The 14,337-nt window shown below is 41.1% G+C and overlaps 1 protein-coding gene across 2 annotated transcripts in view; it reads left to right on the top strand.

The window, feature by feature from the left end:
• SLAIN1 (SLAIN motif family member 1) overlaps positions 1–10,687 on the top strand; it is a gene marked incomplete at both ends in the record, with an annotated part of 51,977 nt that extends 41,290 nt beyond the window's left edge. For both annotated transcript variants that reach the window (XM_084272406.1, XM_084272407.1), the window contains 3 exons: positions 3,760–3,924; positions 5,620–5,926; positions 10,612–10,687. In XM_084272406.1, coding sequence (XP_084128532.1) covers positions 3,760–3,924; positions 5,620–5,926; positions 10,612–10,687 — 548 coding nt within the window. The remainder of the gene's footprint in view (positions 1–3,759; positions 3,925–5,619; positions 5,927–10,611) is intronic.
• Positions 10,688–14,337: the final 3,650 nt, after the last annotated feature.

Below are 14,337 nucleotides of genomic sequence, written 5' to 3'. Positions count from 1 at the left end.
GCGTGGATGCCACAGGGCAGGGGAACTGTAAACGTGCAGTGGGCGATTTGTGGTGTATCATTCTGCTGCAGGTATTTGAAACAAGGGGTGTGTGTGCCACCTAAGAACACTCATGAAGTGACAAGCATGTGTGTATATGCCTGAATATTCTTAGGAGGAGAACAACAACTGATTAACTCCTTTGCATGATGTATCCTTGCGTTTTCTTCACACTTTCACATATCTCAGTAATAGAACATCTTTAGATGGTGCTATTGCATCTCAAAGAAGGCTGGGAAAGTCGAAGATTCGTCTGTGATGCTTTATATGGCTGCACCCTGCTTAAACATCATACTTGTTTTGGCCTAGATTATAGTTGAGACTTAGCAAGGGGTCACAATAACTTTGGGTGCTGTAGAAGGTGCAGGTCCTTTGGAGCTCCCTGCTGGAGTCAGTATTCACATCTTCCAAACAGAATGAACTGTAAGCAACCAGTGATTTTTTTAGGCTTGCCACTGAACCGCTTCTCCAGAAGAGAGAGCAGAAACTGTAGCAAACTTAAGCATTCATCGTAAACAGAACTATTTTGGGAAAATTGCTTCTCACCTGAGAATGTCTCAGTGCTACTCCTCCTCTCTGTTAATTTTCTCACCAATCTTAGGAGAGCATAGAACTCTAGAAGCAGAAAGTTTGCTACAAGCAGCTTGGGAAAATATTTTTGTTGTCTTCTCATGTATTTCCAGGAAGTTTCTATCTAGCTACGTCTCAGCGTGACTGAAATGTTAAAATCACATAACTCCTACTCTCTGCTTCTCTATATCAAGCTCACAAGAGCCAGCATTTCATCTACAAGCAAAATGTCTTTAAGACTATCCACTGTTCTTAGGAGAGGGGCAGGTGACAGAGTAAACTTCAAGGAAGAGATGAAAGAGGATGCATCATCCAAGAAGATGAAAGCTGCAATATGCCATCAAGACAAACCTTTCTGGGATTTCCCTGAACAAAAACTGACCTGATATTTTCATTGCTTTTCAGGGCCACTTATCTCAGCAGACACAAGGACCCATCAAAGAAGTAATACAGATACTTGATGGATGGAGAATTTGCAGGTGCAGCAGGAATCTGCTGCCCGAGGACTGAATGAACCAGCAGCAGAGCAGACTGCTGGAGCGAGAAGGGACTAATGAACAGGAGGCAAAAGACGTGGCCACCCATGGAGGAAGTCCAAGCTACTGATTCTCCCACTGTTGTAACTGCATCCATTGGACAGTTCAAGGCACAGATCATACTTGTGGTGGCTGATGCAGTCCCTAAGTGGAAAAGCAGAGAGAGTCCAAGGAATTCTGCTTATATAGTGTGATATGTGGATAGCATTAGACAGAGAGATATTTTATCCTGTGCCATCTTCCCTACCATCACCCTGCTGCTCAAACCTTTCTTTTTTTTTATTGGTCATGTACTGTAATGTTGACCTAGGATTTTAAAGGGTAGGCTAGGACTCCAACATTGCCAGTAGCTATGGACGTCCCATATTGATGAATTTTCTGCCACTGTGGGCCAAGAAGGCTTGTATCATAGGAGGGCAGTTCCCTTTCCAGTTTGCAAAATCATGAGTATTCCAGAAATAAGGATATATAGTAGCTATATAGATACCATTGTTTACGTCCCCAGTGTCAGTGATGAGTCACTGAAGCATAACACCTCCAGCTCTTGGATGAAGGATTACCCTTAAACTGGTTCTTTATTCAGATTTGGCTGTACAACTGTTTCTGGAAACTCAAATGGTGCATTTCCATTTCATGCAATGAGCTCATCCCTGTATTATCTCTTAGACCTACTGTTTGATTTGAAAAGTATGAAAATGTAGTATATTTAATTGATGGAATGTTAAACTGTTTCCTAGACAGCAGTGGTTTTCTTCATCAGTCTGTTTGTGGTAGTTGAAAGTCAACCTTAGTTGAGGAGGAAGAGAAGAAGGTCTCATTACAGGACTAGAGTGCATGATGCAGTGTCAAGGCAGGTAGGCTCTAGTAATTGACAGTTGGGACATGAGGATATTAGAAATACTGAACCTTCAAAGTACTGGAATGTTTTTGATTATTTGCAGGATTCTGTACAAGCTGTTAGGAGGGCTGGTCATAAAAAAGCAGCTGGAGTTGTAACCTCACTGTGACTCAGATCAATGGAGTTCCATAGGCCTCCCATATATTGAAGTTACTGTTAGTGACTACTAATACATTGTATAGATAGAACTGTACTGTCACTTCTTATTCTTCATCAGTTGTTAGCAGCTTTAAGGATTAGAAGAGGTCAGGATGGTGCTAAATAGGGTATATATTTGCGTGGACCGATAAAGAGAGACTTCCACCGAAGTCAATGCATTGTTTCTGTGGGTGGAACTTTCCCTGTATGAGCTAAGTGATTGACCCAAAACAGCAACTGCAAGCTGTGTGGCATGTTGTTCCTGTGTGCATATCCAAACCATCAATCTTGAAATGCCCTGCTTGCCACTGGAGAGAGCAGTCATGGCTGCCTATTGGAAGACGAGCATAGCTCTGCTTTCTGTTGTAGTGGAGGAACTAGAGGCAGATACCTACCAGGTGCTGGAACCTACAGCAGGGGCAGGAGCTGGTGACCTCCATGCTGAGCACAGTACCAGAAGAAATGCAGCCACCTCAGCAGAGCACAGTGCTTGTACTCCTTGAACTTAGCCAAGGGGCCAGCATCAGTGGTGTTGTCAGTGACAGTTTAAGGAATGACCTGTGATTTCCCCACAGCAGTGCTTTACTGGAGTCTGTCACGTCACAGGAGGCCATTCAGACCAGGTCAATCAGCATGTGCCTTTCTGCCCTCCTCCAGTCTGTTCTGATTATACAGAGTCGAGTCATCTCCCTTTGGCCCCGCAGCAGAAGAGACCAACAGAGCTTCACCATAGATTACCTGATGCTGTTGTGGTTGGGAAGTTTTCTCAAGACATCAGACTTGGTTTCATCTTCTCTCTCCAAATCAATTAGCGTTGAGTGGAGTTGCAGACATTTTCTGACCTCTTAGACACTTGTCTTAGCTGCGGAACCTGCCCCAAAACATTTGGGGCACTTGCAGCTTTCTTTTTGGCCCTACAGTCCTGTTCTGAAAATTCCCACCAAATCAAGCAACGGAAGTGGTGTAGAGAGGAAGAACCACCAGCTTTGAAAATCCTGATGTCAGCCCAGGGTTCCGTGCAGCTGAAGAGCACCAAGACTTAGCAGGTTTTGTCTGTGGCCACATGCAGAAACTTGATGTGTTAATAAGGTTGGGTACCGACGGGAATTTTTTAGCATCTCATTGGTGCCTGAAAACAAGGCTTTAGTCACTTAGGATGCATTCATCTCACCTGTCTTTAGACATCCACTGTGTAGATACTTGTGTCTGACAAATCACTGCAGCCTTGCTTTGTATTTACTGCAAAGAAGCAGGCACATTTAGGGCATGATTCATCTGACCTACTTTGCACATTTCTGTGAAACTCATCCTTATTATGATGCTTAAGTGTTTAAATCCTTGTGATACCGAAAATGTACTGCCTGATGGTGTCTTTAACATTATTTGTGAACAATCCTGCTATTACAGTAGTCAGAAGGGTTCAATTAGTAGCGTGGCAGTAATATATTTGTATTCTTCCTGCAGAGCAAGACCTTTTTCTTTGTGCTGCAGTTGTTTCAGTTTTGATTTCCTACAGGGGCTGCTTGCATTTGTTGGGAGTTCTGACGTGACTTTGGGTGTTGTCTCCTCTTGCTTCAGATAAACTTCGAAGAAGCATGCCTAACCTCGCTCGGATGCCAAGTACCCCCACCATTAACAGCAGCCCTGGCTTTGCTAGTTCTCCAGTCACTGTGAGGAACAGCCAAAGCTTTGACTCCAATTTGCATGGAGCCAGCAATGGGATTTCAAGGATGCAGTCCAGCAGTAAGTACCCGTGTTCTTTGGCTGCGTGCTAAGAATTGATAGAGCGGTTAAAGTCCATGCCCCAGTCACTGATTCTCTGCTTTATAAAAATTTAATGCAGACTCTGTTGCTTTTGCACCAGATTTAAACACAGATCAGGATTTTTAAAGTTTTTATTTTGGAAAGGAAGTTCTGCCAATCTTGCTGTGCAATATTAAGAGTTCCATCACCTTTTTTTTTTTTTTAATTTATTTTGCACCAACTTCAAAATTTTAATAATAATTAGTAGTATTACAGAAGCATCAATAACCATTCCTATAAGGTTACATTTTTCGTTTTGGTACTAGAATTGAAAACTGCTCTTGGTAATTTATTCATTGTTGGTATTACAGTACACTGGATAAATATTATCTTAAAATACTTGACCTCTGCCCTGCTGAAGTTGAGCCACTTTCTTCCAAGCAGATGTGGTAAACAGAGTATTATATCCTCAAGTATAACATACTTGTTGAGTGAGGGAGTTAATGACTCTATAATTAGTTTGATTTAGGTGACTTTAATTGGGGTGTGTGTGGAGGGAGTATTGATCTAATAGATGTTGAATTATTAATGTAGAATGTGAATGTGAGAGATCAAGATTCAAACCCATCTTTTCTGCCACAGTAGTTGAGGTGCTCGGAGAGGAAACTGAAAAAGTGGGATTTGATTTAACACAGGCAGGAGAAAGGATTGAACTTATACCTGCCATATCCTGTGAAGTTTTGGAGGGAGAAGTTGGCAAAATGTTTTTCTGTGGGTGTTTTCTTTTAAATTTGAGCAAAGTTTACAGACACTTCAAAACTATTAAATTGCTTAAATCTTAATTTTATGAAAATAATTTAAGTTTCATACTTAAATATTAATATTTAGTGCTTAAATATTAGTAGCTGATAATGAAATAAAATACTGTTTATTAAATATCTGTTATAAGAGTTTCATATCAACATATTGCCAATATTATTTGATTGAAACACACGTCTGTATTTTCTCCTGTGTCTGTAAGTGGATTTAAGATGCCTTTGTGCAGTATGTTACTTTACATGCTTCAGGCTTTTTGACAGTTCGCTTGTGCTGTGTGGATGCTGTAGCAGGTGTGTCTGATGAACGCCAGAGGGCAGGGTTGTGTAGAAAATCAATACAGAAAGCTTTCGGAACCCACAGCATCGGTTTTTAAATGATAGCTTACATCAGGCTCGGGATATGCTGTTAGGTTCAAGACCTATTTATAGCCTTTTAATTGGCTTTATACATAAAGATTAGACTTCTGTGATGTTTTATAATGCTTTAATGCAGTGTTCCTTAAGCAAGATGTGGTTCTTGCAAACAATCTTACAAAAATCTGGAAGATCTAACAGTAATCAATTTATAAGTTTGTTGATTTCCTCTGTTTAAAGCTCTAATTCCATAGGTGGGATTACATTGCTTGTAATGGTTAAGGAGACCTCTTTGAGGGGAGACAGATGGATGAATATGGGGTGGGATTTTGGTTGAGGATGAGGATGGAACAGCCTAGTTTAGTTCCTTTCAGTGTTACTGGGTACAGTAGTGACTCAAGCAGTTTGCAATTAGTGAGTAAATTGAATAATTATGTGTGTTTTCCCTGTTCAGATCTATCTAAAAATGTCCTCATCTGTTGCATACTGACCTTGCTACTACCTTTTCTACAACTCTTTGCAGTTCCATCACCAGGACAACTTCAACATCGAGTTCACAGTGTGGGACATTTTCCAGTGTCTGTCAGACAGCCTCTCAAAGCTACTGCCTACGTAAGCCCGACCGTTCAAGGTGGTGGTAGTAGTAGTAGTACAAGTAGTAGCAGTATTCCAGTGTCCAACAACTTGCAGTTATATTCTAACACTGGTATCCCAATGCCAAACAAGACTGCCAGCCAAGGGATTGTAGGGCGCAGTGCTCTTCCAAGACCATCGCTGGCCATCAATGGGAGTGGCATACCCAGAAGTAAAATTGCACAGCCCGTTCGAAGGTAAGAGTTAAACAGGGCTCCTCCTTCCCTGTGCATGTGGCTTTGACTGAGATTGTAGCTTTGGGTGGGTGGGTTTTATTTTCTCCTGGACATGAAGCTGGGCTATAAAAGGCAGACTTTCTGGCTCCCGGTGTTGAGTCACAGACTCATAGAATGATCAGTGTTGGAAGTGACCTCTGAAGATCATCTAGTCTAACCCCCTTGCCAAAGCAGAATCACCTAGAGCAGGTTGTACTGGATTGTGTCCAGACAGGCTTTGGGTGTCTCCAGAGGAGACTCCACAGCCTCTCTAGTCAGCCTGTTCCTGTGCTCTGTAACCTTCAAAGTGAAGGTTTTTTTCTCATGTTCAGGTGGAACTTCTTGTGTTCTAGTTTGGGCCTGTTGCCCTTTATCCTGTCCCTGAGCACCTCTGAAAAGAGTCTGGGCCCATCCACTTGACAGCCACCCTTTAGATATTTATTAAGCATTTAAACATCCCCTCTCAGTCTTCTCCAGACTAAACATACACAGCTCTCAGCCTTTCCTCATACGAGAGATACTCCGGTGCCCTAATCATCTTTGTAGCCCTCCCTGTCTTTCTTGACCTGGGAAGCCCAGAACTGGACAGAGTAAAGTCGCTGAATGGGTGAAATTTATCCTGCTCTGGCAGGGGGGTTGGACTAGATGATCTCTCGAGGTCCCTTCCAACCCTTAATGTTCTTTGATTGTGAGATGTACAATGCCTGCTAGTAGTTGTTAGTAAACTTTGATAAATGATAGAACGTAGTCACATATAAATAAGAAAGGATGTATCAGTAAGGAACCAAAAGAAATGGAAATCTCCTATCATTGGCATATGTGACTTGCCTTCTTCCAGACTTGTGCCAACTGCTATTTCAAGGTCTCAGGATGAGCAAATTATAGAGTACCCAAATAGAAAGGGTTGCATCCCTGATGTTGTAAAAGGCAGTAGGCTGTAAAAATGCACCTTGTGACATTATAGCATTGTGAGGAGGGAAATAGCCCAGATAGTACAGTCTAGGGTCAAAACAGCATCTTTTCAGTTCCAGCTGGGAGGCAATATACAAACAGGGATCCTGAAGTATCACGTCCTTACAATGAGCTTTACTGTTGGGCAGATGCATTTTTGCTTTTTTTTTTGTAAGAGAATTTTGTTTCAGAGTAATTTTTTCAGGGCACTTAAGGAAAGAGACTTTTAATCACCTCATCATAGCTAGGACCTAAACTTGTAGCTGTATGTTCTGTGACTAATAGTCAATGGTGTTTTTCAAAAAGAAACTTCTATCAATTTGTGGCAACTCTTCCAACTACTTCTCATGGCATGCATCCCTCCTCTTGTGAGGGGCCGCTGCATGACCACCCTGGCTTTCTGTTGGATGAACTGTCACTGTTCAGGTCTCACCATTTTTAGGGTTTTCACTTTTTCTATCTAGTTCCATAACAAGTTCAATTGCTTCCACTCTCTCTTTGGTTGAGTTACTTGGGGATTACACTGATGTGACTGACAACAGATTTTGACCAACTGCGGTGAAACTTTGATAAAGAGCTGTCAGGTTTCTTCTTTGAGGATGACTGTACCATGAGATTTCTATTATAACCTCCTTTGCTCTCTGCTGGAACTCTCCCTGTTAGAGTTCTTTAGAGTAGGGAATTTTCTTTCTTTTTTTTGTTTTTCCTTTCCTCAATTTCATGTTTTCCTGCAAAGCTCTTAAATCTTTCATAGCAACAATGTGTGGGAAATGCAGAGACTTTGTGGGCAGAGAAGGCCAGTCTCTTGCTATTTTTTTTAACTTTGCATGCAAAAGAAAATATTAAAGACAGCGAAATTAAGAAGTTTCAGTGAGAGGGTGAGACACTGTACTCTTAACACTTGTTTTTATTCAGATCAGTAACAAAGTTATTTATAATCCAGAAGGTGTGGGCTGCTGTCTTCTGACCTTCAGGTGTACCTCAGCAGCATCATATGTTGCCATAGAGCCAAGCCAATGATCCTTGAAGATAGATGGTCTTTGCACCGTGGGAATGTCAAGTTTATAGGACTCTTAAAAGCACAGGCAGATTGGAGCTCAGCTTAAGGTCCTCATTTCATGTTATTTATTCGTGTAGAAAATAAGGGCAGTTCCAGGTCATACAGAATTTTCTTGGGAAGAATTCAGCCATCAGTGCCAGATTTTCTCACTGTTGTGTTTTTGTCACTGTGGTTATTTCTAAGGAGTGATATTTCTCATTATTGGTTTCAGAGTGTAACTTAGTATACTGAAAATTAAAGTGGTTTTAGTCATAACTTGATGAAAAGAGAAAAGATCTTTTGTAGTTTGTTGTGTTTCGGGATTTTTTTTTAATTAATCAATGCCTTCTCAGGGAGAAGTGCACATTCAGAGCAAAGCTGTGTCTTCATGCCTGTGGACACACTGTTAAGTAGCTAAGTTATTGGTATTTTAGAGACTTGAAATAAGTTACTAGGCACTTTATAGATGATGTGTGTTAGGGAACATCATTGTTTACTGTGTAAGATTTACTGCATGTGAGGTAATGGATTTGATAATTTGTAAAGTAAAATTATAATAGCCAAGCTAATCAACTTGGCTAAATATTAACTGCTTTTCTCCACACCACCAGATTCCTGCATCCAGAAGTGCTGTAAGGAAATTTTAACAGTACAGTCCATGTCTGTTTAGTCTTACAAGTGAGGCAGCACTATTTTTGTTGTTCCCGTTGAATAGATTCATGTAATGTCTGGTTCTTTCCAATTCCACACTCTGGGCTTCTTGCAGACCTACCTTCTCACCTCCCATCCTCTAGTCCTCCACTTTCTATCCTTGCCTGGGAGCATAGTGTGAGGAGTGGCCCTTAGGGCAAGATGAACCAAGGGAACCAAGTGGGACAGCTGGCCTGCCCCACAGTACCCAACCAAGAGCAGCATCAATGGTGACTAGGGTCAGCCAACAGTCCTGGTCTCCAGACAGGTCTACAGTGATCATAGAATCATAGAATGTATTGGGTCGGAAGGGACCTTTTAAAGGTCATCTAGTCCAACCCCCCCTGCAGTAAGTGGGGATACCTTCACTAGATCAGGTTGCTAAGTGCCCCATGAGGAGGTGCTGAGGCAGCCTCTTGTCCCAGTGATGAGGCAGGTACCAGCCAAAGCCAGGAAGTCAACCAGCCTGTCAGAGTCTGCATCATCCAAGGTACCAGGCATGGCATAATGTAAGCATAGCTCCAGAGTCAATGTGGGATACTTGTGTGTTCCTGCTGCCTTGCACTGGAACCAGTTGCTGCAGTCTGACTGATGATGGGAAAGTAGAAAAGGACTACAGATGCTCCAGAGCTCTGTTATCTTGAGCCATGTGGCATCATGCTGTGACAGCCTGTGCTTGTTTGAAATTATTTTCAACTCTGGCACATTTTCCTGTTTGCTGCCCTGTAGCAGATTGAGCTCTGGATGCACAGCAGTATTCTTACAGCTCTCTTCAGCCTAGTTAATTTTTCTTTGCTTTTCTCCTCTTTATTATTTCATGAAGATTTGTTAAATATACTTTTATTTTTAATTGAGGGGTGTGTGTGTGTGTGAGAGAATTAAAAGCAGCAGTTGCAAAAGAGGCAGAGGCAGGTAATGTTTTGTGCCACAAGTAACTAGTTTTATATCAAAGTCATACTGCAACAAAACAGAACTGCATAAAGGCAGCTTGGCTGATCTTAAATTTAAACATCTTTTTTACTTAGGTGCCACTTTTTTTTTTTTTTTGCTACTGCAAAGGCAGTTGTGTAGCAGAGAGATGAGAAGCAGCTCTGGTGACTGTTTAACTTAGTGACTCTGCCTGCTTTACAATGTGCCTCTGCCTTCTTCCAGGCAAGGCTATTTGGAAGGGAGAGGAGGTATCAAGAACTCAACAGCAGTTATAGCTTAAGGAGAAGCAGAGAAGTGAGAGAACAAGACGTAAGACCTGTTTTTCTAAGAAAGTGTTTCATAGAATTGGTACACTCTATTTTCAGCAAATTGTGGTGTAAGTAAAAGACAGGTGTGACAAATCAGAGGTGGAGTGCCTTGTCATGAGCTGACAGTCAGATGAAATCAGGTGGCTGATTTTCCTTTTATTAATCTCATTTTAAACAGTTATCTTGATACCACCTGGGGTTTAGAAGGTGGTCAGCAAGTGGGTTTTGCTAAGTCCTCATTCATTAGTGAGAGACGCAAATAAGAGGTATTGAAGCAGATCTTAGTAGAGTGCTGAAATTCTGTGGTGCTTGGTGTATACTGTTTGTCTGCAGTGCTGTTTTCTGACAAGCATGCTGAGCACAGCAGCTTTTTGGAGAGTATTTCTCTGCTGTCCATCTGTATTGGAACATGTCTGGAACATGTAGTGACAAAACCAGGCTCTTATCGCCCTTAGCCCTGAAGAACCAAATTCTCACATCTAGGGGGGTCTCGTGCATCATGACAATTATTCACCAAATTCCTTTTTACAAACATTTTACCCTGTTAAGACCTGTAACAGAGTCTTATTAGAGAGAGCCTTAATTTCACCATAGACATTTAGATTCGCATTACCAGGAATACACCGGAGTGATGTCACCGAGCAGTCCGCAAAGCCGGTGCCGCTGCAGCAGTAAACGATGCTTGTTACCTTGATTTTTCACATGAAATATGACTTCCTTTGTCATCTCTTGTCATTCATTTGCTACAGTTTTCTTCAGCCTCCGAAGCCCCTTTCGTCGCTCAGCACGATGCGGGATGGGAACTGGAGAGATGGCTGCTATTAACGAAGGATGCCCATCTGCCCATCAACAGTGGAAAAGAAATCATGAGGATTTCATTACCCAGCTGGCTGGGTAACAATGATTTGGGAAAGGAGGGTCACACAGTATTATTCCCCCCCACCCCCACCAGGGATTTTAATATGTAACCACCCATAATGCAGTGTCATTTTTTTAAAAAATGAACATCAAGTACTAATTTACTGCACTTAATAGTTACCTGAACAGCTGCCTTGTTATCAGCCTAACAATGGCAGCGTTGGCTTTTGGAACTGAAGGAAGTATTACATATGTGCAAAGTACCAGAATATTTCCTTGGAAGGAACTGGGAGATCAAGTTTTTCAGGCAGCTTTGCTGTACTGAAATTCTAAAGTAATTTATTTGGTGTAAAGGCATCACACATTTTACTTTGAATTTGGGGGGACTCAACGTATGTGCTTGAATTTTTTTCTAGTGTTTCCAGTACATTTTATTTTGTATACTTAAGTTCGTTTAAACTTGCCTGAACCTTGAACAACAGAGAGATAATTTAACTTTTCTGTGCCATAAATAATATTTTTGGGGTAATGTACTTTTTTAGGGCTAGGAACATATCTTGATGAAATCGTACCATTGGCAATACAAAGCAGTATATTTTATGTTGCAGAAGCACAAAAAAAAAAGAGTAGCATTCACTGGAAATTGCCATCCAGCTGGGTCAGCATGGTTTTTGTTGGGTCTTTCACCATTTGTTCAGTTGTTAATTTATTGTCATAGTGGTTTGTATTTAAAAAGGCAGCATAAGTCACATTGCACTTAAAAAGGTACAGTGATCTCTTAAAACTACAGTTGGTTTTCAATACTTTATTACAAAGAATAAAATTGTAATGTTTTATTAACAGTTGCTTATGGAAAATGAGTTTTAATGTGAATAAATCTTTTTGATAGATCTTTTACAAAATCCAGTTGCACTAATCAATGCTTTCTTATAATGGCACATGACTTAATATTTGATTACAACTGTGTATACTGCTGTTTTGGAATGTTTGAGAAATAAAGAATCTATTTCAGCAATAATGCTGTTCTGAGTATGCAATGTAAACACTGTCAGAATTTAGCAGCTGACATCTGCTTAACCTTCTGAAGGTTTTATTACTTAGCATTTAGATTATGCTAAATTTTTGCAATAACTGCGTTTATCTGAAATTTTTTTTAAATACATTTGTGTTATGAAGCCATAATATGCATAGGAGGCATTTGTATTATTTTTAAATCAATCTCATAATCTTAACCTTTTATTTTTCCAAATTTAATGTTTGGATTCTGCAAGTGCAAATGTGACTTGCTGTGGGAAACAGATTGTGTACTGAGTGGGTCTTTCACCGGTGGCTCTGAATATGCTCAAGGACCTGCTTTTCTTTGAAAAAGATGTCAAATTAAAAAAAAATTACTTATCTTTTTAATCCAGTTAAAGCTATTAAAAAAAAAAAGCCAGAACTGTTGAAGAGGGTATCAACAAGAATTCCAGCAGGGAAATGATCTCTGCATAGGTGAGTATTTCAGCAGAAGCGTGCCAAAAGCACTTTGTTCATAAGAAACTTTCCTTGGAATAAATTACTCCTGGTTAAAGCATTTGTCCATTTGTGGACAATCTCTGTTGTCTTGCATGGTTTGTTTTGCTTGCAGACTGATTGTGGCAGGGGTGCAGAGCCAGCTCAGGGGGTGCTTTGCTATTTGCCTATTACAGGGACCGCTGCAGAACCTCCCAAATTAACAAGCTCTCCTGGCTTCCAATGCTCTTCATAAAAGATGGTTGGAGACCAGTGGCAATGATTATTTCTTCTGCTTACTGTTGGTGGGACCAGCTCTGGACTGGGTTGGGCTGCCTCTTTGCTTTGTTCCCTTGTGCAGGGATTTTTATCCTTGTTCCTCTGTTATCTGGGACACCACAGCCCTACTTTAATCTGAATTTTTGGAATAGGTTGCAGCTGTTGGAGGTGATGCTGAATCGTACACAGGAGGGCAGTATGTACTTTGACAGTGCATTCCCTTTGGTAGCTAAAGCGGTTGGAGTCTGTTTGAACCCAGTGCTTTCATTTGTTCCCAGAGTTGTTTGGGTATGATGACAACATGTTAGAGGGAGGTGCCCAGATGTTTGTGATTTGCATTTTTAAATTTCACACTATAAAACGTGCTATGAACTGGAGAGTCAAGCATTTTGGTTATAATGACTTCTGTGAGAGGATAGAGATGGTTTTCCCTTTCTAATTTTCCTATTCCTTTGTGATAACACTCTTTCATCACATCAGGATTTGGTAACCTTAAAGTGTTTCTGTCATATTGGATACCATCAAACTTTAGGAGGAGACCCAAGGTGTGAGCAGCTTGATCTCTTTTCTATAGTCCAAGAGTCAACTGAATCACTCATTTCAACCATGGGTGGTGTTACTGTTGCTGTTTGCCTGTAGCTGGGGGAAGGTGGCTGTCTCCCCCAAGACAGCATCAACAAAACAGATGCTACTGCACAGTGCTTTGTGTCACATACTTTGCCACAGTCTCACTGGGAGCAAAATGTGGAATATGCAACACAAGACCACTTCTGTCATGATATTGTGGAAATCAGAATCTCCTCCAGGGCAATAGGAAATAGCAAGGCCACACAGTCATCTTTAAAAATACTCAAACTTATTTTTCACAACCAAAGCTACATTTCTAAGTATAGGAGAGCATTTGAGAACCCTCTGCCCCTGTTTTGGTGGCTGTCTTTTGGCCCATGATTGCAAATCCCCCTCTGTATCCTTGTTGCTGCATTCCAAAAACTATGTACCTCTTGTCCAGCTGTAGCTTTGGGCTCAGCAGTGGAACTGATGGCTTGAATCATGAAAACCTTTTTCTCTTGTGTTGTTTTTCCCTTCCCATTTTTGTCACTGGGGATAAAACCTCCACATTTCCAGTCGTTCAGCCCCATAATTTGGGCACTCTTTTGACTTTTTTTACAACCTAATATCCTGGTTAAGTCAGAAGTCCTGCATTCTGTGCATAATAAATTGGAGATGTATGTTTCCTTTTTCATCCCTACAGGCAATGCATTCATCCATGACCTCCTCACCTGAAGTCATCTTTGGCTTTGTAGTGTCTTCAGCATGTGTGATTTTTATCTGAGAGATAACAAAGGAAGAGAATAATAGTAGAAACAACAATGCAAGTGATGCACAAATGTAATTTTTTCCCATGTGCAAAAGCGGAAAAAAAAACCCCATCTGATGCCCAGTCTGTCTCCAAGCAGTGAATCCCCCTCCTGGCTGGCTTCCCCAGTTATATCTGGAACATATGGTGAGGAATATCCCTTTGACCAGTCTGGGTCAGCTCCCCTGGCTGTGCTCTCCCAACTGCTTGTGCACCTGGCAGGGCATGAGAAGCTGAAAAGTCTATACTTGATGTAGTCCTTGACTTAATGTTGACACTGTAACTACCCAGCAACAACTAAAACCATCAGAGTGTTATTAACCTTATTCCCATATTAAATCCAAAGCACAGCACTACACCAGCAACTAGATACATAATTAACTCTTATCCAAGACCAGGACCATTCAGTATTGAACTTACCTATCTAAGTCTGTGATACCAAGGATGGTGTTAAAAGCAAAGCCCCTCCTAGCTCCTTTCCATGTTTTCC

Source organism: Gallinula chloropus, assembly GCF_964237585.1.
Source record: "Gallinula chloropus genome assembly, chromosome: 1".
NCBI classification, from domain to species: Eukaryota; Metazoa; Chordata; class Aves; order Gruiformes; family Rallidae; genus Gallinula; species Gallinula chloropus.
Note: the sequence above shows the minus strand (reverse complement) of the source record. Positions and strands in the feature narration are given on the sequence as shown.